The following is a 24,923-nucleotide window of genomic DNA, read 5'->3' as shown; positions in this document are numbered from 1 at the left end:
CAAGACATTGTTGAAGTATGACTATGGTAACTTCACAATGTAATCAAGCGTTTAGAGAATGCATTCCATGTGGTGGCTGCATTAAAAGAAAGTGGTATTTAAAGATTTTAATTAATGAATACAACTAGATTTAACATCACGATACAATAATTGTCATAATTAATGTAACTTTTTCAGGTATTCATGGTGCCTCACATGTATCATCTTCTTGTAATCCTCACACCATCCTTTGGATTTGAGTGGGGTTTAAGTAAAATATTCCACTGTGGGGGTCCCTAACTACGTTAGTGGGCCCTGATGGGCTTACCTGGTGGGGTAATGGCAGCAATAGGCAGCAGTGCTGCAATCAGCACTGGGTGGCTTGGAGCTCCCACAATATCATGGAGTGTCACTGCATTGGAGATATTGAAGGAAATTAAAATGGCAGCTCCCAGTCATTTTAATTTATGCCATTTGGCGTAAGGTTCGTAAGCCACAGGGCAGCTGTCAGAGCCTTGGAGCCCAGTTGCTTGCTGAAAGATGATGCATGCTGTGGCTGGGAGTGGGTCGCATAAGGTCACCGAATGAGTTAATGGCAAAGGCAAGATTTGGAAGAGGGACTTAACTGTACACACTATGCTACACCAGCTGTTACAAAAAGTTAATAATAATTTTAAGCAGCCAACATTAATTAATTAATGTTTATTATTTATGTACTGCTTAATGCCAAAATAGGCTTCTAAGCTGTTTAAAAGTATAAAAACCAATTATTTAAGCATTAAAATATAAACATCCATAATTTAAATAATAAAACAATCCCATTAAACAATAAATATCCATAATTAAAATAACCAATAAACCTCACGCCAAATATTTGTTTATGTATTGATTATACTTCCATCATACCCTTGCTCTAAAGATGCTCAGGATGTTGTACCTGGGATACCGACAGCAACCTGTTACGGTAAATTAACGCCAAGAAAAGGTGACTTGCTCAAGCCTACATGGCTGAGCAGGGACTTCAACTTGGGCCTTCCTGGTTGCAAGCCATCCCACTGCTCTAGGCCTAAAGGGAGCCACTGTGATCAAGGAAGCTGTGAACAGCCCCTTCCAGCCCCAGCCCCCCAATCACACAGTGGGAAACTGGCAAAGCCGTACATAAAAGGTAGATGAGAGAAAGAGATGGAGAGGCAGGATACTTTCTAGTCTTCCATATATTTTGAATAAGCGCTGTTCTTAAGATATTCATAACCAGAGATATTCCTCTGTATACAATCCATCACAGCATGTATGCAGTGATAACTGGATCACACTTAGATATAATGTGCAATGCTGAAGTTTTTATGACACACATTGAGGCTAATCATAGAACAAAATAGTTGTTGATGAAGAAATACTAAGAGTATGTGGATACTTGCCTTTATTATTCTTATATTATGATATATCACACTGGTTCTCAAAGTACCACACTGGCTACCGAGCCCAATTCAAGGTGACAAGTAAAGCCCCAAATGGCTTGTGGCTCCTTGCAGGAGCACTTCTCCTTGCACTGTCCTGCACATGACTTGAGAACCGTTAGGGAGGCTCTGTTGACAGTTCCACTGCCCAGTGGGGTTTAGTGGTCTGACTTTCCAAATGGAGGGGCCTTCTCAGCAATAGCACCTCAGCGATGGAGTTCACTCCTCCTGGAGGTCCAGCTGGCATCAGTGATGTCTGCTTGACAACTGGACTTGGCATTAAATTTGGCTCATGGTTTAAAGTACCTAGTGGATAGTGCTGGAAGGGATGCTTGGCAGAGAGAGAACACAATATTAAAACTGTTAGGGTATGTGGGGCTTGAAGGAGGAGTAGCAATTTCTACCACCCCAGGTGAGAGATGGGAAAGTGATTGAGAGAGGAGTCCCACGGTGAGAGCTGAGAGGGAAGGTTGCCGCAAGTGAGAGGTGTGACTACCATCCAATGCAGGTACATTAAATGTATTATATACGACCGTTTTATTTCTGTGTTTAGCATTATTCTCTCTCCTGTTCAGTTTTAAGTTGTTAAATTAACATTGGTATTGTCTTATACAACGGTATATGGATTAATTTTTTTAAAAAAGTTTGATTATTTCTAACTGTTCCTAATATGCTTTTTGAATTGTTGTTCTTGTTCATTTGAGATTTTATGAGCTACTTTGGGTGCCTGCCTTTCTTCAAGAGTATAAGACCGCAGGTAATTAGTCCATGTAAATAGTGACAGATAATAAAGCTTTTAAATGTGTGGTACTGTGTGGTGTTTCAATGCTTATTGATCACTCTGTGTGTTATTGTTGTAACCCATCCTGGGTTACAAAATGGGTGGGATATAAGTTTTAAAAGTAAACAACCAGATAAAAAAGTAGCAAGAGGCTTATTTCTCATTCCTCTTATAAGTCTCGATAGGGAGTGGAATATAAAATAAACAATCAATAAAATACCTGAATGTACTGTCTAGAATAGGAGCAGAAAAGAGGGCTTTGCCTGTGACAAAACTTACCAGTTTGATTGGTTGGGGCTATGCAACAGAACTACAATGTATATGCAACTCTAAAGGAAGACAGTTGGACTGTGTACTACAAATGAGAAACAACTGAACATTTATTCTGCAAAATTTCATTCTTGTAAGTATTCACCATTATTGTGCAACACAAAATACAGTGAGAGTGCAATTGCATATATTCCTATTCAGAAGGCACTTGAGTCCAATGGGACTTACTCCCAGCTAAGTGTGTATAGAACTACATCCCAAGAGACTTATTTTTATACATAAAAATATTTCTGTCACTAATCCTTTCATTTAGGATTGCTTGTGGTTTCCTAAGGAACCTGGGACCAAAAAAAACTGAGTGAGGCTGAAAGACTGACAAATTTATTATGGCAGAGTTGTTAGTTGTGAGACTCTTTGTTGTTTTTGCTACAGCAGGCTAACAGAACTACTCTTCTGGAAACTGGGGACCCAAAAAGTTCAAAAAGAACTGCTATTTGGGTTTCCATAGCTTATATCCTAGAAGCTGTCTAGACACCAAATTGGCAACAGGAGCTTTTGGCCTTAACCTCTGTGCTATATGGGAGCAGAACAGTGAATACTCTTTTTCTCTGGAATGACTGCTCCTCAGTGGAAGCTGCCAAACAGTGAGGAGAGGGTATGAATCTTGCTGAAGTTCATGACTTTTTGAGGTAACCAAGACAGTGTGCTCCTAGTATTCTTCAGGAAGCAGTGATTTCACCTCCCTTCAAACTAATAAATACTTCAGTCCAAATGTTGTCTGTAGTAAAGATAGCTCACCTTCATGAACAAACTGTTGCTATTGCATGTGCGTATAGGTTCACGTATATGTAGTTACATCATTAGCAGAATACTTTGGTAGTGTAATAACTTGCTGTGGGTGTTTACACAACCACATTCATTAAGCAATGCCTGCATTATTTGACCACACACATATAATGGCAGTAATACTACCAATAAGAGCATTTTGCAAAATATAATTGTTAGTAGAGTTCACCTTTGTTGCACACAAAACACAGTGAAAAACTTTTTCTTTTACTTCTGATTTGCTCTTGTCCATGATATGCAACATGAAAACATCAGCATTACACATATCTGAGAGTGACCAAACTATGCAATGCTGCTATCTCTAAAATTACCTGAGGTTTTGAGAAGGTATTCTTCCGGTGGTTAATACTGGTTTTTCATGGGGGAAAGTGTGGGCTGATTCACACAACTACCTTACTTATTGTGACCATTTTTCTTTGCCCAAAGTAGTTCCTGCCTATGAGGAACTAGTATCTAATGAGCTTGCTCAATGCAAGAATTCAGGTTAAAGCATATCCAACAGGTGGCTGTCCAGCTGCTTCTTGGAGAACCCACCATCTCCCTAGGTAATTGGTTCTACTGTGATACTGCTCTCACAGTTAGGAAGTTTTTCCTGATGTTTAGCTAAAATCTGGCTTCCTTTAACTTCAGCCCATTATTCTGTGTCCTGCACTCTGGGATGATCGAGAAGAGATCCTGGCCCTCCTCTGTTTGACAACCTTTCAAGTACTCAAAGAGTGCTACCATATATCCCCTCAGTCTTCTTAAAGCTAAACATGCCCAGTTCTTTCAGTCTCTCCACATGGGACTTTGTTTTCAGTCCTCTCATCATCTTTGTTGCCCTCCTCGGAACCTGTTCCAATTCATCTGCATCCTTCTTAAAATACATTGTGGAGAACTGGATGCAGAGAAGGCCTAACCATTGCTGAACGGAGCTGAATCAGTACTTCATGTGATTTGGAAACTATACTTCTGCTAATACAGCCTAAAATAGCATTTGCCTTTTTTGCAGCCACATTACTCACATTCAGCTTGTGATCAACACCAATTCCAAGATCCTTCTTGCATGCAGTATTGTTGAGCCAAGTATCCGCCATATTATAACTGTGCAATGGGTTTCTTTTTCCTAGGTGTAAAACTTTGCAGTTATCCCTGATAAATTTCATTCAGTTGTTTTCAGCCCAATGCTCCAGCCTATCAAGATCACCTTGAATGTTATTTCTGTCTTCCAGGGTATTAGCTATTCCTCCCAATTTTGTATCATCTGCAAATCTGATAAGCATTCCCTGCACCTCCTCATCCAAGGCATTAATAAAAATATTGAAGAGCACTGGGCCCAGGACTGAACCCTGTGATACCCAGCTCATTCCCTCCCCTCAGTTTGAGAAGGAATGCTTGATAAGCACTCTTTGAGTATGATTCTATAGCCAACTGTGGATCTTTTCACCCAGCCCAAATTTAGCTAGATTGCTAATCAGAATATCATGGGGCACTTCGTGAAAAGCTTTGCTGAAGTTGAGATATATTATGCCCACAGCATTCCCAAAGTCTACCAGGGAGGTCACACAATCGAAAAATAAGGTGTCTGGCAGGATATGTTCTTGATAAATCCATGTTGTTGTCTAATAATCACTGCACTGTTTACAAGGTGCTTACAGATTGACTGCTTTATAATCTGCTTCAGAATTTCCCCAGGAATCGATGTCAGGCTGACTGGTCTTGTAGTCCCCAGGTTCCTCCTTTTTGCCCTTTTTGAAGATAGGGACAACATTAGCTGTTGTCCCTATCCTCCAGTTATCTGGCACTTCACCTATCCTCTACGATTTTGATAATAGACAGTGGTTCTGAGAGTTCTTCAGCCAGTTCCTTCAATACTCTAGGATGCAGTTTATCGGGCCCTGGAAATTTGAACTCGTTCATAGTGATTAGGTATTCCTTGACCATTTGTCTATCAATCTCAAGCTCCAATCCTGCCCTTTCAACTTCAGATTTCCCAGGAGGGTCATAGACCCTCTTTTGGGAGAAGACTGAGCCAAAGTAGGAATTGAGCACTGTGACGCCCTTCCCTGGCTCTCCCTGTCAGGTTCCTTCCTACCTGCGCGTGGCTACTGCCTGTCACTAGGCACCACCAGGGACTCCACCAGTCCGGACTGTCCTTTTTTATTGTTTCTCTCCCCGCTCTAGCACAGATCTCAACAGATCCCCCTGCTAGGCAACCACCAGTCACGTCCTAATACTAGTATTCCCAGAGACTCTGAATACTGGTATTGTTATTTTCTTCACCGCTGCCACCATTTGTTACAGTTTCCCTTCAGCCTTGGTCATTACCTTACCCTCCCTTCTGGTCTGTGAAACCCCAAATTAAGTATTTATTAAAGATAACAAAGCTAACAAGATTAACAAGATTTCTTCTTAAGGCACATAAGCATATGGTTTTACTCAATACTAATCCAAACTCCACCCCCCTCCTTCTCCACTCTCTCCTGGCAAACAACTCTCTAAACCCCACCAAGCAACCCACTCAGTTTCACCTCATCCACCACCTAGATTCCACTCTCACTCTTCCTTTTATACGTTCAGCCATTTTAAACACTCAGCCAATCATCTAGCATTCTACTGCCCATTCACTCCCCCTCCTCTTTCACTCCACTTACCATGTATCTTCTAAACAACTAACACTTACCATATATACATGGTATATATACATGGTATATATACATAGGAACGTCACAAGCACTTCTGCCTTTTCTTTGTCATCTGTTATTTTGCTATCATCACTGTGTAACTGAACCACCATTTTTCTCTGTCTTTTACTATGCATGTACCTGAGAAGCTTTTTTGTTGCTTTTGGCATCCCTCTCTAACCTTAGCTCATTCTCAGCTTTAGCCTTCCTAATGCCATCCCTGCAATTCTGTGCTACCTGTCTGTACTCTTCCCTTGTGGCCTGGCCTTCCTTCCACTTCCCATGTGTGTCCTTTTTTGTTTTCAGGTCACCCGTAAGCTTTTTGTGAAGCCTTACTGGCTTCTTCTGTTGTCTTCCACCCTTTTTCCTTTTTGGAATGACTGGCAATTGTGCCTTTAGAATGTTCTTTTTTAGAATCTCCCACCTGTCTGGACTCATTAGGGTTGCTTGCCATGGGACCTTAGTTTTCACTATTCTGAGTTTATTAATATCAGCTTTCCTGAAGTCCAGGGTACGTGTATAGCAACACTCAGCTTTTGCTTCCTTTAAAATCAAGAACTCAAGTATAACATGGTCACTTTCCCCCAGAGTTCCTGTAACTGCCACTTCATCCATTTAGGCTGTGATCTAGTGCATGTCTACTGAGAAGGAAGCTCCATTAGGTTCAATTGGACTAATTTCCAGGTAAGTGTGTATTGGACTGCTGCCTAAGTCATCTCTACTGGTTAGAATCAAGTCAAGGATAGTTGATCCTCTGGTTCCTTCCTCCACTTTCTGTTAGAGAAAGCTATCAGCAACCCAAGTCAGGAATTTCTTGGAGGGGCTGTGTTTGGCAGAACTTGTCTCCCAACAGATATTGGGGTGTGAAGTCCCCCATTACTACTACATCATGCATCCTTAGAACACTATTTCATCTGAAACCATCAAAGAGATGCTTCTGCCAGATGACCCCGACAAGACATCTGGCAGAACTCCATAATTCATACAAATAAAATTTTAAAGGCTTGACATTTTTTTTATTTAACTGGAGTATTCAAGGTGGCCCTCTTGCATATTTTTTCAAACATTTTTAGCAGTTATATTTTATTTCATATATTTATGTTCAGCCAAGTTTTAGGACTGTTTGAGAATGATTTTTACAAAATGAAACAAAAAACATTTTGAAAAACCAAAATGTTATAGATGTATTATATTTGGAAAGTAATTTAAGCAGACAATAATTGGCCAGGTTACTTGCTTCTTTTATAATATAAAACTGGGCCTAACAAGATGAGTGATAGCAGTTATTCAAATTAGCTAACATAGTTCTCAAAAAGGTAATTTAATAGTTTGCTTTGGAATAGTTATGGATTTTAAAACACTAGGTAAACATACTTCTTAGTTTTGGACAACGCATACAACTCTTGAGATCTAATTTGGTTGTGTCATTGGTTTTGCTAAATAGTAGTTTCTGCTGGGCTGATGGTTTACTCCACTGAACTTCACTATGCCAACATTTGGGTTTGCTCTGAAGTATTCCACAACATGCTGACGTTATACAACAGCAGCCCCTAACCTAGCTTTTCCAGTTTACTGAGTATACTTAGTATATTTTGCCATTGATAAATCAATGTACAAACTTCCATCTCTCTGAAGCTGTTATAAGCAAACTGTAAATGAACACTCAGGTCAGAAAATGTGATGTGATTATGTTGACTCTGAAAACATTTGACTTTTATAGAGTGAATTTTATTGTTTGAGGGGGAGGAATGTTGCAGCAGTGCCTGCATTTTCATGAAATGTAACAATAAAAATTGTGTCAGGGATAAATCACCTGCTCTTAGCTGCTCAAGAGTGAAAAACAAGTAAGTTAAATATCCCATCTCTGTGAACGTCCATGTTCCTTCACAACAGAAACTACACTTTGCGCAGCGAGGGATGCCCCTCCAGTGTCAAGCTTTCCTTCTCTTATACAAGAGTGGTACGTTATACATGCAGAGAACTCTATATAGCCTTAAGATCACAATAGTCTTCCTTCCTTTGTTTTTTACACTGGTAGTTCCATGCTTTAAAAAGCCAGTTATATCGCCCATATGTAATATGCAAAAAAAGCACATATCATCAGTTTTCTATTTTGCATAATTTAGTCTCCTTTTATTAATCATGAGGCAGAAACAAGTTACTATGTACTTAAGCTCCCTCACCTGACCACTGTCCACTTATTTTCAAGTCCTTTTCAACAGACATCAAGATGCCATTTTCTCAGAAAGGAAAGGCACTGCAACAGCTGGAACCAGTGAGATAATGGACTAACTTTTCATGAATGGAGAAGTAGCTCCAGGTTTTCAAAACCATAGAGGAGCTGGCCCTCACAGCATGTCCACCATGCACTCATAACATCCTAACCAAAACCTGTTTACACTAGAAAAAAGGCTATGAAGTTTTCCTTCTGAGCTGCTCAAGAAATGGTTCAGAGGACCACTCCTTCACAATTAAAAAGATAAACAGAGTGTTGAGTCAGCAAAATTTTGTTTTTGCACCATCCTTAGTAGTTGCCACAGGAGTCCACAAATCAGCCCACCTCACCAAGACTGGCCAGAGGGAACATGTGTCTCACATTGGCTTGAAAAATGAAAATTAACTCAATAACTTAATGTCCTATGTGTCACATTAGCGTCTTCTATTTTAATAAATTAGCTTTATTAGTTTAATAGTATAGAACAGTATTCAGTCTGATTAATTATAATCCACTCTTGGCCTGATAACATCTCTATGATCATAATAAATGCCCTAGACCAGGGTTGGGGAACATTTGGCCCTTTGATGTTGCTGAACGACAGCTCCCATTATCTTTGATCATTGGCCATGGTGGCCAGGGCTGATGGGAGCTTGAGTCCAACAATGTATGGAGGGCCAAGTTTCCCTAGATAATCCAAAACTGACTTTAACTTGTAATTTCACAAATGGATATATAGACACTTTCCTGGTTGTTAGCTAGTGTTCTATGTTATGTGCATTCATATTTTAAAAGGATAGCAGGGATTCTAAGAGGAAACTAATCCTGCATCTCAGTTTTTCTTCTGCTATCCAGAGAGCACTGTAATTCCTTACATTCTATTTCTTGTTTGTTGTTTTTATTAGTGTTTCCAAGACACTTTTTATAGCTACATCAATTAACAATGGAGAAAGACTCATCATTGTGATACATGACTTACGTAATTCCTACTAAGACACATTGGAATAATATTTAGATAATCAGCGCCAGAGCTCAGGAAGTCAGGAAATGCCATTATTAAGGTTGCCCACTATTGCTTGATTTAATCCACCCCTCCCTTTCCCATCTGTGCATTTTCATCAGGATATAGTGTGAAAATCTGTGATAATCAAGGGCCCTGATTTTATATTTTCAGCCTGTAATGTGATTAATTACTACATCTGGAAGGATCACTCTTTCTTGACCTCTTCAGGTAGTTACAACAGCTGAAAGAACTGTTTGAGGAAATAATGAGAGAATACCTGCTTTGTCTTTTCAACTTTCACATAAACTGGAAAATCCGTAGACTGTATACTTTTTCAGAAAGTAATATTTTGATTGCATTGCTCAGGCAGAGTTCATGAACTAGCCACACAGTAGGTAGTTCTGTATAAACCTGGAAGAACTGTTGGACAAATTAACAAGGTGCCCAATGGCTTCATATCTTGTATTTCTAGACTACCCTATCTCAAAAGGCTTGGAAATACACTGAGATGACATGAAGTATCTAACTTAAAGCAGATAGAACATGACAAATGCTGGATCCCAACTCTTCTGTTGGCTCCAGGCCAGCTCAAAGAGGAGTTGCTTTTACTTGATGCTTAGGTAGTCACCCGAGGAACAGAACGTCTCTGCCCCAAGCAATTAAAGGGCTTGTAGGTTAAAACCAAAAACCTGAATTGTGTGTGGAAACCCACAGGGAGCTCTGGTATGTGGTGGTGAGACAAGCCTCATCAGCATTCACTGAAGGACAATGGATTTACCACTGTATTAGCTTCTTCTATATTTTGTTCTTATTAAGCACCTAAAAAGAACTAGACTGTCAAGATAAAATAAGGGCAGCTTCTGATCACAGGCTGATCAGAACAAGTTAATTGTAAAACCACCGGCAATGGGAATGAAATGGAAATGGAACAGAGAGATATGAGCAGACCTTTAGTGTTGCGACACCTACCCTTTGGAATTCCCTCCCCTTAAATATTAGACAGGCGTCATCTCTGTTATCTTTTCCGTGCCTATTGAAGACCTTCCTCTTTCAACAGGACTTTTAAGTAGAGACCTTATCCCAGTCTGCGCCTGTGTTGGAATTGCTTTTTAAGATGCTTTAAAGATGTTTATTTTTAAGTTTTTAGTGTTTTGTCCCTTGTTTGCCGCTCTGGTGTGAAGGCAAATGATACAGCATCCTTGCTGAAGCTGGGAGTGGTAGTCTACACCTGACTAGGAGACCAGCTAGGTAAACTCTTGTATGCTGTCCTATTCCATCATGGAAAAAAAGGTGGGGAATAAATGAAATAAATAAAACAAAAACTTCTTTATTTCAGTAATCTTGCAAAGGCTTTTCATGTCTGGGAAAGGTAAAATTATGTCCCCAAAATACCTCAAAATGAGCAAAAGAATACTTAAAAGGCTGCTTTAAAAAAATAAAAATAAACAAGCCATTCAGCATTTGCAGATAGGATGACCACTTATGCATCTCCATAAAAATAGGAAATGTGTCACTGCACCAGAAAAGAGAATATGGATTAGCATAAAATTCACTTATACAAATTTATATGCGTGAATGCAAATTTAGAAATACTGTAATTTAAATAGAAATACAGCTCACCATAGTGGGGAAGACTGTGACCTGTATATCTGGTCTTTATCCTGTCTGTTCAGTTGCTCACTGTTGATGGGCAAATTCAGGGCCCCTGTTCTCCCTTCCTAAGGGACTTAATCCCTAAATTGGACTTGGATTGAACAGTTCTTCAAATAGAGGACTGTTTTCTGATAGCCCTTCATGTTCAATATTGGGCCACTGGTGATTGTGCTTTGTGGTTATGTTATACAAAACTATCACTTTACCATGATTTCAAAGAATGTTTTTTTCTGCCCCAAGATTATTTTCTTCAGCACTTCATGGAGGATATTCATGAACATCATGATGTTCAGGTCCTCTGAATGTTTCAGGACATGGTCAGCTAACAGGCCATTTTGTATTCAAGATTTTAATATGATTTTCAGTATTCTAAAAAATTAGTCTCCTAGATGATGACATAAAGTAGGGTGAAGTCAATTCTTTCCCCCCTAATATATTTCGGGTTGGATCCAGACTAACAATAAGCAGAATTCAACTCATGGGATGCCACTGGTGTGCATGTGTGTGTGTGTGCGTGCGCAATTTGTGCCAACTCCTCTTTCCCCCTGAAGCTCTGCTAGAGGATTGGGGAGATCTTCTAGAATGGTTTGGGAGGTTATGTCAGAGGCTGCAGGGGATCAGCAAAAATTGGTTCTTCACCTCCATCTTCCAGCATGAGCCTCCACTGAATCAGAGTCCCTTCCACAACAGGAAGGCGCCTGTTCATTCACAGAAAGGCATGCCTGGCTTCAGCCCACTGGTTTTTGCTGTTGTCAGGTGTTGACAATCAAATGGAAAGGATCATCATACTTTTCACAGCTAACATTTGTTGGATAAGCTCTAGATCTCCATAGCTCGTCCAACATGCTTTAGTGGTGAAGTCCATTGTGAATTGAACCTGTCAGGCAAACAGTGGCCAAATCAGTCAACTTTGAAGAAAATGGGCATCTTTTCTCTTTCCATATTCTTCTTAACCATCTGGCTGAGTTAACCGTCACCACCTTAAGAGACAATCCAACATTAATTTATAGACATATGAAATTCAAATATTGATTCATATTTAGTCTTACAAGAGAACATTATTCTGAATCTACATGGACTCATTTTCTGCTTTTTGTTTGTTTTCTCTTCTCCATCTCTTCCATTATTTCTTTCTTTAAAGAAGTGAAAAGGTTTTAGAATGTGTAGGATGATTTTGCTACAATGACAAATTGTATATGTTAAACCTGCAAACTCCTTGCGGTTAGGGATGCTTAACATTTTTGAGTTCTCCAACTTCTGATCTGAACTGACTTGATCTGCACCTCACAAACTAATGTGCAAGTCTTTATGTAATTATTAACATAAGAACATAAGAACAGCCTGCTGGATCAGGCCAGTGGCCCATCTAGTCCAGCATCCTGTTCTCACAGTGGCCAACCAGGTGCCTGGGGGAAGCCCGCAAGCAGGACCCGAGTGCAAGAACACTCTCCCCTCCTGAGGCTTCCGGCAACTGGTTTTCAGAAGCATGCTGCCTCTGACTAGGGTGGCAGACCACAGCCATCACGGCTAGTAGCCATTGATAGCCCTGTCCTCCATGAATTTGTCTAATCTTTTAAAGCCATCCAAGCTGGTGGCCATTACTGCATCTTGTGGGAGCAAATTCCATAGTTTAACTATGCGCTGAGTAAAGAAGTACTTCCTTTTGTCTGTCCTGAATCTTCCAACATTCAGCTTCTTTGAATGTCCACGGGTTCTAGTATTATGAGAAAGGGAGAAGAACTTTTCTCTATCCACTTTCTCAATGCCATGCATAATTTTATACACTTCTATCATGTCTCCTCTGACCCGCCTTTTCTCTAAACTAAAAAGCCCCAAATGCTGCAACCTTTCCTCATAAGGGAGTCGCTCCACCCCCTTGATCATTCTGGGGATGGAGTTATTTGGGGTTTGTCGCTCAAAATATGCAAAAATGCATTAGAATGCATACTTTAGTATAGAACATGTTCAGAAATGGACACAAATTATTTTGTGATACAATATGTATCTAAATATGAATTTCCATACACACACACAAACAGATTAATGTGTCAACAGGATGGAATGGGCATGTGCATAATTATCAGGGACCAGAAATGAACTGATCCATCCTTGCTAGTGGCTTATTCTTAATGATAATCAGGCTTACACAAATTGGCAGAAACTGTACTATTAAGAATGAAGGGCTTACTCAAACATCTATCCAATTTGTAAACCCCTAACTTGTGGTGGGGTGGAAACCCAGACCTCATGAATGCACATGCCATCATGTGGATGACACCAAATATAGACCTTCATTTTAAAATGTTTTAAGTCTGCTGTTACTTAATTTATTTATGGGGTTTGTTTGCTTTTAATTGTTGCAATCTGCCCTGAGTGATACAAATTCATAGGAAGTACATGTGGTTTTAAATAAGTAAATAGAATATGAATGTTTTCCTGGATTTTTGTAAACTTTTTGTTCCCCTAAAGCAGGAAGGGGGAACCTACTGCCCTCCAGATGTTACTGGACTACAACTCCCATCATCACTGATCATTGACCATGTTGGCTGGGGCTGATGTTTATTGTAGTCCAAGAACAACTGCAGGGCCACAGGTTCCTCACTGCTGCACTATGAGGTGTATACTAGCCATGATGGCTGTGCTCTGCCACCCTAGTCAGAGGCAGCATGCTTCTGAAAACCAGTTGCCGGGAGCCTCAGGAGGGGAGAGTGTTCTTGCACTCGGGTCCTGCTTGCGGGCTTCCCCCAGGCACCTGGTTGGCCACTGTGAGAACAGGATGCTGGACTAGATGGGCCACTGGCCTGATCCAGCAGGCTCTTCTTATGTTCTTATTAGCAGACTTCCAGACTCTATAGAGAAACTATACATTAGTTGTACATTGGTACCTTTTAAAAAGGTAATGACCCAGAGCTCAGTGATAAAGCACATACTTTGCAAAACGTCACAGGTTCAAGCCCTAGCATCTCCAATTGGTAGTATTTCTGGGAAACACCTCTTCTTGAGACCTTCAAAAACCACTGTCAGTCAGATATGACAAAGGGGCTAGCCTGTGGTGCTCCAGATTTTTTGGACTATAACTTCCATCACTGCTGACCATTGGCCATGCTGGCTGGGGCTGATGGGAGTTGTAGTTCAACCAATGGAGGGCCATACGTTAGCCACCCCTGAAATAGATAGTACTGGGCAAAATGGTTAAATGATCTTGATAGATAATACAGCTTCATAGATTTCATTTGATCTATATTGTTAGCTTGTTTTGGTCAAAATATTGGGTAAGGGAAGTGTATGTCAATTAATTTGTAAACTTTTCTGTTTTAATAGGATTCACTTTCCATAACTACTCACAGAATTTCCTTTGTTGGAACACTGGTAGCCAGCAGAATTTAACAACTCTTAAGAATATATCTTGCCTTTAAATTACTGGACTTCCTATTAAAATTTGTTTGTATGCATATAGCTTTAGTTATACCCTAGTGATAATTGATCTAGTAGACTATTGACTTTTTAAAAAACTCACACGGTACATGTCAGTTCTTGGGGGGGAAAACACCTTTCTGTACAAATGAATTTTCCTGAGTGGAGTAATAACTGGGATTACAGAAGGGTTTAAAACAACTTTGATGTGTGCTATCAGTCTTAAATACCTAAATAAACGTTGTAAGTTCTCAGTTGGATCACACACAACCTCCTTTATACATTGCAATTAGTCTTAATTCTACACAAACCTTAATCCCTAAGGCAGACTTAGTTTGCACATCCACTGTCACAAAATCCAGTGACTTTACTGTGCCCTTTATTCACATATTCCACAGCTTATATGCCAATTAAAGACAATCTCTTCACCTTACTTTCTTCAATTTTAGACTTTCTTCTCTGGGGAAACTTGAATCCATTGTGTTGCATCCTGCAGAATTCCTTAAAATGTCCCCAGTACTTTGCTGCATATTGAAAAAAATGGCATCTGCCCAAGAAGGTCATATTAAATATGTAAAAGCTAACAAATAAGATGGTCCAAACAAATCCCATTGAATATGAATAACCTTTTAAAAAATCATAATTCTGTCCAGTTTGATGTTCTGATCACAAAACATAAACTAGTCTCTTTAGACCAAGAACTGAAAAGAAAATGGGGGTATTTCTCCCAAGTAATTGTGTAATTTCTGCCTCAAGCTTGTCAGAAAAAATAAAATAAAATTAGGGTGGAAACCCTCAATGCCTTGATCCAGAGTGTGTGTATACTAATTCTTCCCATGTCAGCAACCTTCCCATTCATTTCAATGGAGGAGCTATGTGTAAACATTCATAGCTGCAAAATTAAATGGTTGAGCTGAGTAGCTGAAAGTAAGTGATCAACTGGCTACAACATGGCTAGACCCATGTACATTTTAGGGACAGTGTAGCTCTTAAACTTTCAGAGGAAGTGCCAGCTCTCAGAACCCCAGTGATGTAGCATGAAGAAAAGGGTAAGGAACTAGGTGAGTTAAATACTTGTGTGAATGTGCCAACCAAGTGAAGAGACCAGGCAAGAAGTTCCCTGCTCCATCCTTTTGGCAAACTTAAAAACAAAATTTGACTAACCTTACAACATTACACTTGGCTTTCAATATATCTTAAATACAAAAAAAAAATCTAGAAAGGAAATGGAAGTTATCCAGTGCTTTTTACAGTGACACATGTATGAGTCTATCTGCTTACTGGGCAGAAGCTACAGGCATGTGCTCATGCAATAAGCATCTGGCTCTTAGGAAACTACATAATCTCCCCTTAAGGCCAAGGTGGCTGACATGGAAAACCTGAGACAGGCACACAGGTATGCTGATAAAGACCTACAGAAATGTTGTACAGGCACCCCAGTCCCATACTGAGAGGGTCTTGGGGCAAGACAGCATCATACCGAGGAAGAGGAAAGCAGTAATTTGGAAGGGACCTCCTTTGCAGGTGGTTAAATTATATATTCTTACAATGAGAATATGTCTCTAGGATAGAAGTCTTAACTCACAGAAGGAAAACAAAAACAAGCACAAATTCTGGCATCAAAAAAAGGTAAGTTGACAAGAAAGCAAGTGAAAACAAGTAACAAGCCTGATATGGCTTCTGCAAAAGGAAGTCCTGCCTTCATAATGCTTCTGATGAAGCTTTAGGGAGATCTTCAATATGAAGAGACAAACTCTGCTAAGGCAAATGGAATGCTCTTTTTACCTTACAGTGGACAATTTAGCCCTAAAAATTAAATTTTCACTTTAAACTTAAAACTATATCAAATATAAACAGAGAACTCCCAATAAAAATCTCTATAACAAACTCACTAAAAGATGCAAAATATAATAATTTATTTCTGCAAGTAAAACAAACAGATTTTTTAAAGTTCTCAAAAGTTCAGTCAAACTTTTTTTAAAATGACAACAAATACTGCTTATTTCTTCATTATTATTTCACTGGTGTAATGTTACTTATAATTTTATTAACCAGACCTAGCCTGATTTTAGAGGAAAAATTAAAGTCATGTATTGGATTTGATAACATAGTTTCCTGCAAATACGATTAGCCATTCTGTTTTGCAGAAAGGCCATTCATAAAGTGGCATTGGACAGAAAAAAAATGAAGAAGGACTGATATCCATAAGCCCCGCTTTGAGTTTGCTTTCTATTTAATAGATATTGTACTCTATAGAATGCAATCTGTACTTTAATGATTTAATGTTTGCATTTAAAAATCTCAGACTTTAGACCTACATATAAAAGATAGTCATATTATTCTTTTCTGAGACACTGACCTGTTTCCTCATTTAAAAATGAACAACCCATCTTTATGTAATTAAATCTTTGTTTTGATCTATTAGTATTCAGCAAAGTGCCATTTTATAAAACCTTGCACTGAATAGGCATTGCTGGAGGTAACCATCTGCAGCTTTAGAGTCCGAATTTGAATTGATGAAAAGAGCTTTGTGTTTTCATTGCCAAGGTTGATTCTTCCAGTCATTAGGCATTCCCCTCAGATCGAATCAATGAAGCTGAAGCTCTTACACCCATGTGTTAAATTCTCTTCCTCTCATGTCTTCGTTTGCCAGCTATACTCCAGAAAGACTACTGGATCTTAGCCACATTCTTCTCACAGCTGTGTTAAAAAAGAACTTCAGAGCGTCTTGCCACAAACCCATATGGGTAACTGGTCAGTCCCCTGTCTGAGGGTCACCTCACATTGTGGTGCGATTATTCAAAGATTCATTCTTGTTCTTGAACTGCACTGCTCAGATCATTCTGAGAAAGATTATATCCTCCAGTGGGCGCTGGAGAATGTCTTGGACATTGGTGTGAAACGCACACAATTTCTGTGCTCAGAGAAGGCAGATTAGTATTTATTTTCTGAGGACTAAGATGCAAACACCTATTGAACAGGCTGTTCAAGTGTGTGTTTTTCCATGCACATTTCATGTGTCATAGGCCAGCATAACATAGAAAACAGAGTTTTCTAAACAGATTTAGTTGTGCAGAATGCACCACATGAAATAGAACGTATTCTGAAACATGACAGTTACAAGTGTTTCATTGTTTTCTTGCTAAACACACAAAATACATGCATGATTATAAAAAATGGCTATATATGCAATTCATTAAATGACAAAATGAAATTATGCTAATCTTGTGTGTGTATACATTCTACCTTACAAAAGTTAGGTAATGTTTCTTGGGAAACATTATATTGCGCTAAAATATAGTCTTGCAGTGCAATACAATCAACTGAAATATTATTTGTTCTGATGAATGGTAGTACACAAATATTTTAAATAAATGTATGCAAATTGCAAGCACATGCTATGATATCTACAAATTGCTTTGCTAATTTTTCTGCTATTCTTTATTCACATGAAGCACCTATGTTATTCATTTAGTACCTTTTTTCCATGAAGGTCACATGCCCAGGAACACTCACAAAGTAGCCTTGGGCATATTTGACTTTTGAGTCGTCCCACTATGTTCAAATGAATTTACTCCCACAGGACTAATGTACATAGGACTTACCTGAGAGTAAGCTCAATTCAACCGTGGGACACTTGCATCTCTAAGACAGCACTGAAAAATTATCTATTATACATAGTTACACATATACATTGCGAGGGCACGAATTAATGCACATTTACTTGGAAATAAAGGGAACCTATTTGCAAATGAATTGGATTTGAAATCTTATTAATCAGAAAATAAGAGATAAGCATTCAATAGAATATTGTGCTATTCTTTACAGTTACATCAGGATAAGCATGCCCTATTTTCATCAGTGAAATGTTATACAGAATTGAAACTGTACCCAATAAAATCTCTTTGGGATTACTCTGATGTATTTTTCCTCAGGTTCAGAGCCTTTATGACTTTATGGCTGCTGTTCAGGGTTCTAGGCCCTCCATTCCATCTCTCCTGTGCTTGCCTCCCAACAGTCACATAGCATTACATGGTCACTCACTGGGCTGTTTAGGTGGCAATATTTACATTAAAGGCTTTTCTAAAGCTTTTTTTGTATTTCTGTACACCTTGGGGTTCCCCATCAAACCTGATGATAACTTCCTCTGGATAGTATAATTTTGGGTGTATAAGTGACAGTACTCTAAGTCTTAACATTTGCTCTTGCTTCCAAACCCATCACAAAGCAACACCACAAACGGCAGTTTTGCAGTGGATCCCACTTTGCTGACAACGACATGAATGAATTCAGAACATTTCCCATTTCTCTTTACATTCTTCACTTGGAATGAACACCTTTGGCTCCAGATGTCCCAAGCCTCATAAGCGACATCCCATGAGTTGCTCAAAGTAGTGAACTGATGATGAAAATAAACACTAGTACTACATCACACACGTAAATGGAATAAAGTCGCATTGATATAAAGCAAGCATGCTTTGGTGAAAAATTCCTTAGGGAGTGTTATATTTCAATTAAAACCCTTTCTGGTCCATTTGTTAATCACCAAGGAGATTTATTTCAGCTAGTATTGAAAAGAAGCACTCAAAAATGTAATGATTTTAAATGTTTATATATATCACTTAATGTTTCAAGCTAGACACTTATTTTATAATGATTCTTGTATGTCCAGATAATATTTCAAAGCACAAATATGCAACCTATTGCAGAAAATGGCATATTTCCTAGGGAGTACATGGGGCTGTACCCAAAATACCTGTGTTCCATAAAATTCTGAGCTCATGTCCATACACTCGCCTATGCCAAAGTGAATAGCCACATCCTTGCAAATCTCCAGAATTTAAATTCAAATATTTTAATTTATGCTGATGTTTCTATACTGGTCAATTGACTATGTCCTCTGGGTGGTTCACAAATTAAAATCAATAAAATATAATCACAATTCTATAACAATCAATATAAAAACAGCACCAGCATGAAATTAGCAAAACCTAGCATAAAACCATACAGCAGCATAAAATCAATGAAACAGCAGTAAAACCAACACGGGGAAAAACAAAATAGTTCTAAGAATTAAACACATGGAATTTAAAAAGCCTGGGGGAACAGAAAGGTTTTCACTGAACTCCAAAAACGCTTAAGGTGCCAGGCAACCTTCTCTTATACATAAAATAAAGTATTATCTATAACAGATGCAAACTTTAACTGACTAAAATTAGTTTTAAAAGCCCTATTAATAATAATGGATAAGAATAGCTCTCAATCATTATCAGAAAGCAGATCTCAATATTCAACTGTCGCTCCGTCTGATTCACATCTGTACAATGAATGTATATGCTCGATCCTCATATACAAGCAGTCACAGTGAATTGGGAGCATCATAAAAGCTACGTGATTGAGAAGCCCAGAGTTCTCATGTTAGTAGGTACAGATCTGTTTCTGATGTTGCAGCAAGACATGCATCCTGGCCATGATTAATCATATCCCAACAACCTCCAGGCTGGACTACTGTCATGCTTTGCAACTGCAGTTACTACAGAATGCAGCTGCTAGGATACTAACTGGTGCTGGAGGTTGGGACCCACCTCCCTTTGTTTAAAAAGCTAGACTTGGGGCTGGACCTACGATTAGGCAGAGTGAGGTCACTTCCTCAGGCAACTGATTTTGGGTGTCATGAAAGGGCAGCAAATGGTTAATTCTTTCATGTATTATTGTTGTATTTTTTGGTGGGATTTACTGCTTTCCATGCCAAAATAACTTGACAGGCCCAGGCACCTATGTGGTATCCCTCTTAAGGAACTTTGTCCTCAGAGAACCTTGTCTGGGAACTCAGTGGCCAATTTTTTATGAACCACTTCAACAACTGTACATGGAAGGGTGGGAGAAAAAAACGATGGATAAATAAATCTAGGTTCACCATGACCATGTCTTTTCTGTAATGCTTGTGAGGTGAGCCACTTACTAGGCATGGAAACTGGAAAAAGAACTAATGAAGTGAGGACCAATTCACATTATCACTCATGCTAGCTACTTTCTTCTTCAAAATATGATGAACTACAAACACGTTCTAAATTAGTACTAAGAAACAGCTGATAAATTCACACACATGTACAAAAATTAAAATATGCTGTATAGCAATGTGTATACAAATGCTGTATACCAAAGATGCATCCAGAACCCGATTCCTGAATTAAGAACAATGTTCTATGATCTGAGTTCTAATACTGCGCGAGGTCTGGCCAGATGGACAAATTATGATGTAAATGACCTGTTTAGTGGGACAGTTGGGGAAATGGCATATTGGCATGTAACACATATGGAACATAATTTATCTCTTTACAGTTAATGAGACTGATTTATAAAGATGTTTATTTCTGAAGAAGTGTGTGTTGCAAAACAGGATTAAACTGGGATCCTGTAAAGACCTTCATTCACATCAATATACAAATTTCCTTTTTTGTATACAGTATGTCTATCACTAATGTGGTGTTCAACATATTTGTATACAGCATGTTTTAATTTTTGTACATGTGCATGAATTTCATCAGCTTTTTATTAGTGCTAATTTTGTATTTATTTATTTGTTCCCCATATTTTATAAATTATACACTTGAATATACAAAATTTCTTCAGTTGTGTGTTTATTAGCATTGGTGTTTGGTTTTACATACAACTGGTGTTGTGCAACAACTGGTGCCTTAGATTGTGTTGTTACTTTCTTCTTCAGTCTTTGCTGGACTCCTTGCTTGCAATTAGGGATGGATAAATCTATCAATTTTAGGTTCTCTCAATTTTTCATTTTTCTTCAGTCTTAATTTAAGGTCTCCATATCTTTATAGCAATTTGTGTTGTTTTTTTAAAAAAAGAAGTCTTCAGCATTTCAGTGCTAAATTCTCCTATTAAACATTATTGTATGCAGTTTTGACAAATATACACTTTTGCAAGCAATTTCTCCTAACGGAATGCATTTTGTATGTTATTTTCACTAATATATGCATTTATATGGACACTTTAGTTAGCTGGAAAGCTGCATTGCAAAATTCAAGAAAGTACAAATGTTGAAGGACGGCTGTGTGTCACTTTGCATATTGTTTTGGAAAGTGCAAATTTGGTAACTTTGACTTTAAATGAAAACTGAATCAAATTTCTTCCCCATCCCTGCTTGTGATGAGAACATTTGCAAATTGCGCATAATCTGTAGGTTTGTATGCTGTTGCAAGCCATCTCTCTTTTATGATGGGGGTAGCACACAACACTTGCAAACTTTTGGATTATATGACCTTCTTTTCCATTAACATGGAAGAACAGCCATGACAAAAGTAGCAGCAAGGAGCTCAGAGGTTGTGCGATTTATATCATCATTTGGGAGTTTAAAAAGTTTCTTAAATTAATTTATGATGTTAGCTGCCTTGGGATCGCCAAGGAAAAACAGGATATAAATATTTTAGATAGAACGATCTATAAAAATATTTGTTAAACTTCTGCTATCATAGTACATTATGAAGACTCCAATATATAAAGAATTATTTCATAATTCCTTCAAAGATGATCAAAGGACTATCATAAACTGGCAGCTAACATAAAGGACTCAATTTCAAGTGCCTGCTACATTCTTTAAAAAACTTTAAGGTCTATAACAGAAAAAAGTGGCAGAAAATTTAGAACATTGGATAACACAGTTTGGTTGCACTGCTTGTCATTATTTCTTATGCAAAGCATGCACTTTGCTTTTTTAAAATTTGAGCAAGAATACTTCATTTCCTATTACAAATAACAAGAACTGTCTCCTTGGGGAATGGTGGGAGTGGGAACCCTGGACAAAAATAGCCTGGTAGGAAGTCTTTCAGTACCAGGATCAGTCAGTTCCCTTAAAAAACGTAAAATACTTTCTATCTCTCTGTTTCTCATTAATAAAAGCTTACAGAAGTAATTCTGGCCTAATTGTAAAATACTGATTTGTATGAAGCAGTTGAGGTGACAAAGAAATTGCAAATTCTTAGCCTGGTTTCCCCGCTGATGAGTAAGAACCGTCTGTGTGGCTCTCCCAGAGGTGTCAGTGGAATCTCTATAGTGCCACACAAGGGTTCTTAGCTCAAAGTAAACATACTTTCCACAAACTCAGCTGCTTAATCTGTTTGCAGGTTGAATTATAAGATGGAATGGATGACTGTGGTGCTGGGAAGATGCAGCAAACATTTCCACAGTTTCTCGATAAAAAGGGCATACTGCTGTTGTCAAAAGAATTTCCCCAGCTGTTTAATTTTGCTACAGGCTCAGAACGCTGACTTTAGCATTAACTAACCTGGCAGACATTTCCCCCCCCAAGTACTTAAGCATGTCAAATTGAATTAATTCTTTTCTCAAAAGCTCGTGTTAGAGTTAGCATGGTTCAGGTTATATCTGCAGGTCCATTACAGCACTCCTGGTTTGGGGAGGATTAGAGCAAAGCTAGAAAATTTCCTCTGAGATAATCCTGGCCTATACATGACTACTCTGTTGCAACAGCAAATTATTTTAACACAAATTCAAAATAATAGAAATAGGATACCTACATAAGCATAGCTGTTCATGTCATCTGCCCAGATTCACAGCTCACTGGATTGAACTTTTCAAAATATTTTGCCCTCTGACACGTAGCAATCTATCTATCTTGCCTCCTAGAAAGTGGGCTTCCAAATTCAGTGAAAATCCTAGATGACTCTCTCCCACCCAAGATAATATTTTTCTCCCTTGAAAGGAAATGATTGGGACCTCACCTCAGAGACTTTGGTGGCTTCTCATTTGGGATCTGAAGTTGCCTCCCCAGACACTGATTAAAGCTTTTGTAACTATGGTTACTACTATTATTATTTAAATTTATTACCTGTCCTTCACCATGAGGTTCCATGAGCAGGTTACAACAGTGTAAAATACAGGCTTAAAAACAGTTAAAACAACTTAAAATCAGAACATCACAAAAAACATGGTAGATCCTTAAAATATGCATCTCACGTGTCAAAGGCCAGGGTAAAGGTGCCTCTCGAGCATTCGCAGAAAAATGTGCAGTAAGTTACCAGATGCACCCCAGTGGGGAGGGCATTCCACAACTTAAGGGCTGCAACAGAAAATGCCCCCTCCTGGGCCACCACTTCGAGCTCCTGGCTCTTGAGCTTGTCACAAACCCCGAAAGCCAAATTAAAGTTTTATTAAGAACAGGACAAAGAGGCAAAAAGGGAAAGCAGGATGATACTTTAAGAAAATAAACATTAAAAACTAGCTAATCTCAGGGCTGGCTCTACCATTAGGCAGAATGAGGTGCCCACTTCAGGCAGCAGATGAGGGGTACAGAATGGACATAGGTGTGAGAGCCACATTGCCTGAACTATATGGCACTAAACAAGCCTGCTGCCCTCAAGCGTAGTGGAGGATGCTGTATTGCCAGTGATGAAGTAAGATTCAACCGCTGGTTTGGCTGGCTGTTGTACATGGAATGGAAGAAGCACCACCTCGTCCTTCACCTCAGGCAGCAAGCAATATGGCAGCTAACCTACAGAAGACTACTACAGATGGGATGACTCCATAACTGGAATAAAGCAATTGAAGGATATAACTTGTTCAAAAATAACAGAAGGAATAGAAAGGGAGGTGGAGTCACTATATGTTAAAAATATATATCCCTGCATAGAAATACAGAAGGATGAGCTTGGTAGCTCCACTGAGAGTATCTTGATCAAAATAAATGGGACAAGAAATAAAAGGAATGTGGTGGTTGGAGTCTACTACCGACCACCAATCAAGGAGAAAACAAGGACAAAACGTTTGCAAGGCAAATTGCCAAAGTTTCGAGGAGACATGATGCAGTAGTAAAGGGAGACTTCAATTACTTCGATATCTGTTGGAAGACAAATTCTGCCAAACACGGCCCCTCCAAGAAATTCCTGACTTGTGTTGGAGATAATTCTCTCCTACAGAAAGTGGAGGAAGCAACTAGAGGATCAGTTATCCTTGACTTGATTCTAACCACTAGAGATGACTTGGTGAATGAAGCGGCAGTTACAGAAACTCTGGTGAAAAGTGACCACGCTATACTTGAGTTCTTGATTTTAAAAGAAGCAAAAGCTGAGAGTAGCCATACGTGTACCCTGGACTTCAGGAAAGCAGATTTTAATAAACTCAGAACAATGAAAAGTAAATTTCCATGGCAATCAATCCTAATGAGAAAAGGAGTGCAAGATGGGTGGGAGTTTACAAAAGAGAATATTCTAAAGGCACAATGGCAAACAACTCTGTCAAGGGAAAACGGGGGAAGACAGCAGAAGCTGCCAATGGGGCTTCACAAAAAGCTTAGAGAGGACCTGAAAACAAAAAAAAGGGCACATACAGGAAGTGGAAGGAAGGCCAGACCACAAAGAGAAAGTACAGACAGGTAACACAGAATTGCAGGGATGGCGTCAGGAAGGCTAAAGCCAAGAATGAGCTGAGGTTAGCAAGAGGTGCTAAACACAACAAAAAAGCTTTCTTCAGGTACGCCCATAGTAAAAGACAGAGAAAAGAAATGGTGTACAGCTACTCAGTGAGGATGGCAAAATAATAGATGACAAAGAAAAGGCAGAAGTGCTCAATTCCTACTTTGGCTCAGTCTTCTCCCAAAAGGGGGTCTATG

The 24,923-nt window shown here is 38.9% G+C and overlaps 1 protein-coding gene across 1 annotated transcript in view; it reads right to left on the bottom strand.

Annotated features, from left to right (window-relative positions):
* Nucleotides 1–10,575: 10,575 nt before the first annotated feature.
* MIPOL1 (mirror-image polydactyly 1) overlaps nt 10,576–24,923 on the bottom strand; it is a 295,370-nt gene continuing 281,022 nt past the window's right edge. Inside the window, exons 14-15 of the mRNA XM_061611676.1 lie at nt 14,711–14,828; nt 10,576–11,847 (exon numbers count right to left, since the gene is read on the bottom strand). Of these exons, the coding sequence (XP_061467660.1) occupies nt 11,716–11,847; nt 14,711–14,828 (250 nt within the window). The 3' untranslated portion in view covers nt 10,576–11,715. The remainder of the gene's footprint in view (nt 11,848–14,710; nt 14,829–24,923) is intronic.

Source organism: Rhineura floridana, chromosome 2 (assembly GCF_030035675.1).
Source record: "Rhineura floridana isolate rRhiFlo1 chromosome 2, rRhiFlo1.hap2, whole genome shotgun sequence".
In the NCBI taxonomy this organism is placed as follows: Eukaryota; Metazoa; Chordata; class Lepidosauria; order Squamata; family Rhineuridae; genus Rhineura; species Rhineura floridana.
The sequence above is the reverse complement of the archived record's forward strand: the minus strand, read 5'-3'. Positions and strand labels throughout refer to the sequence as shown.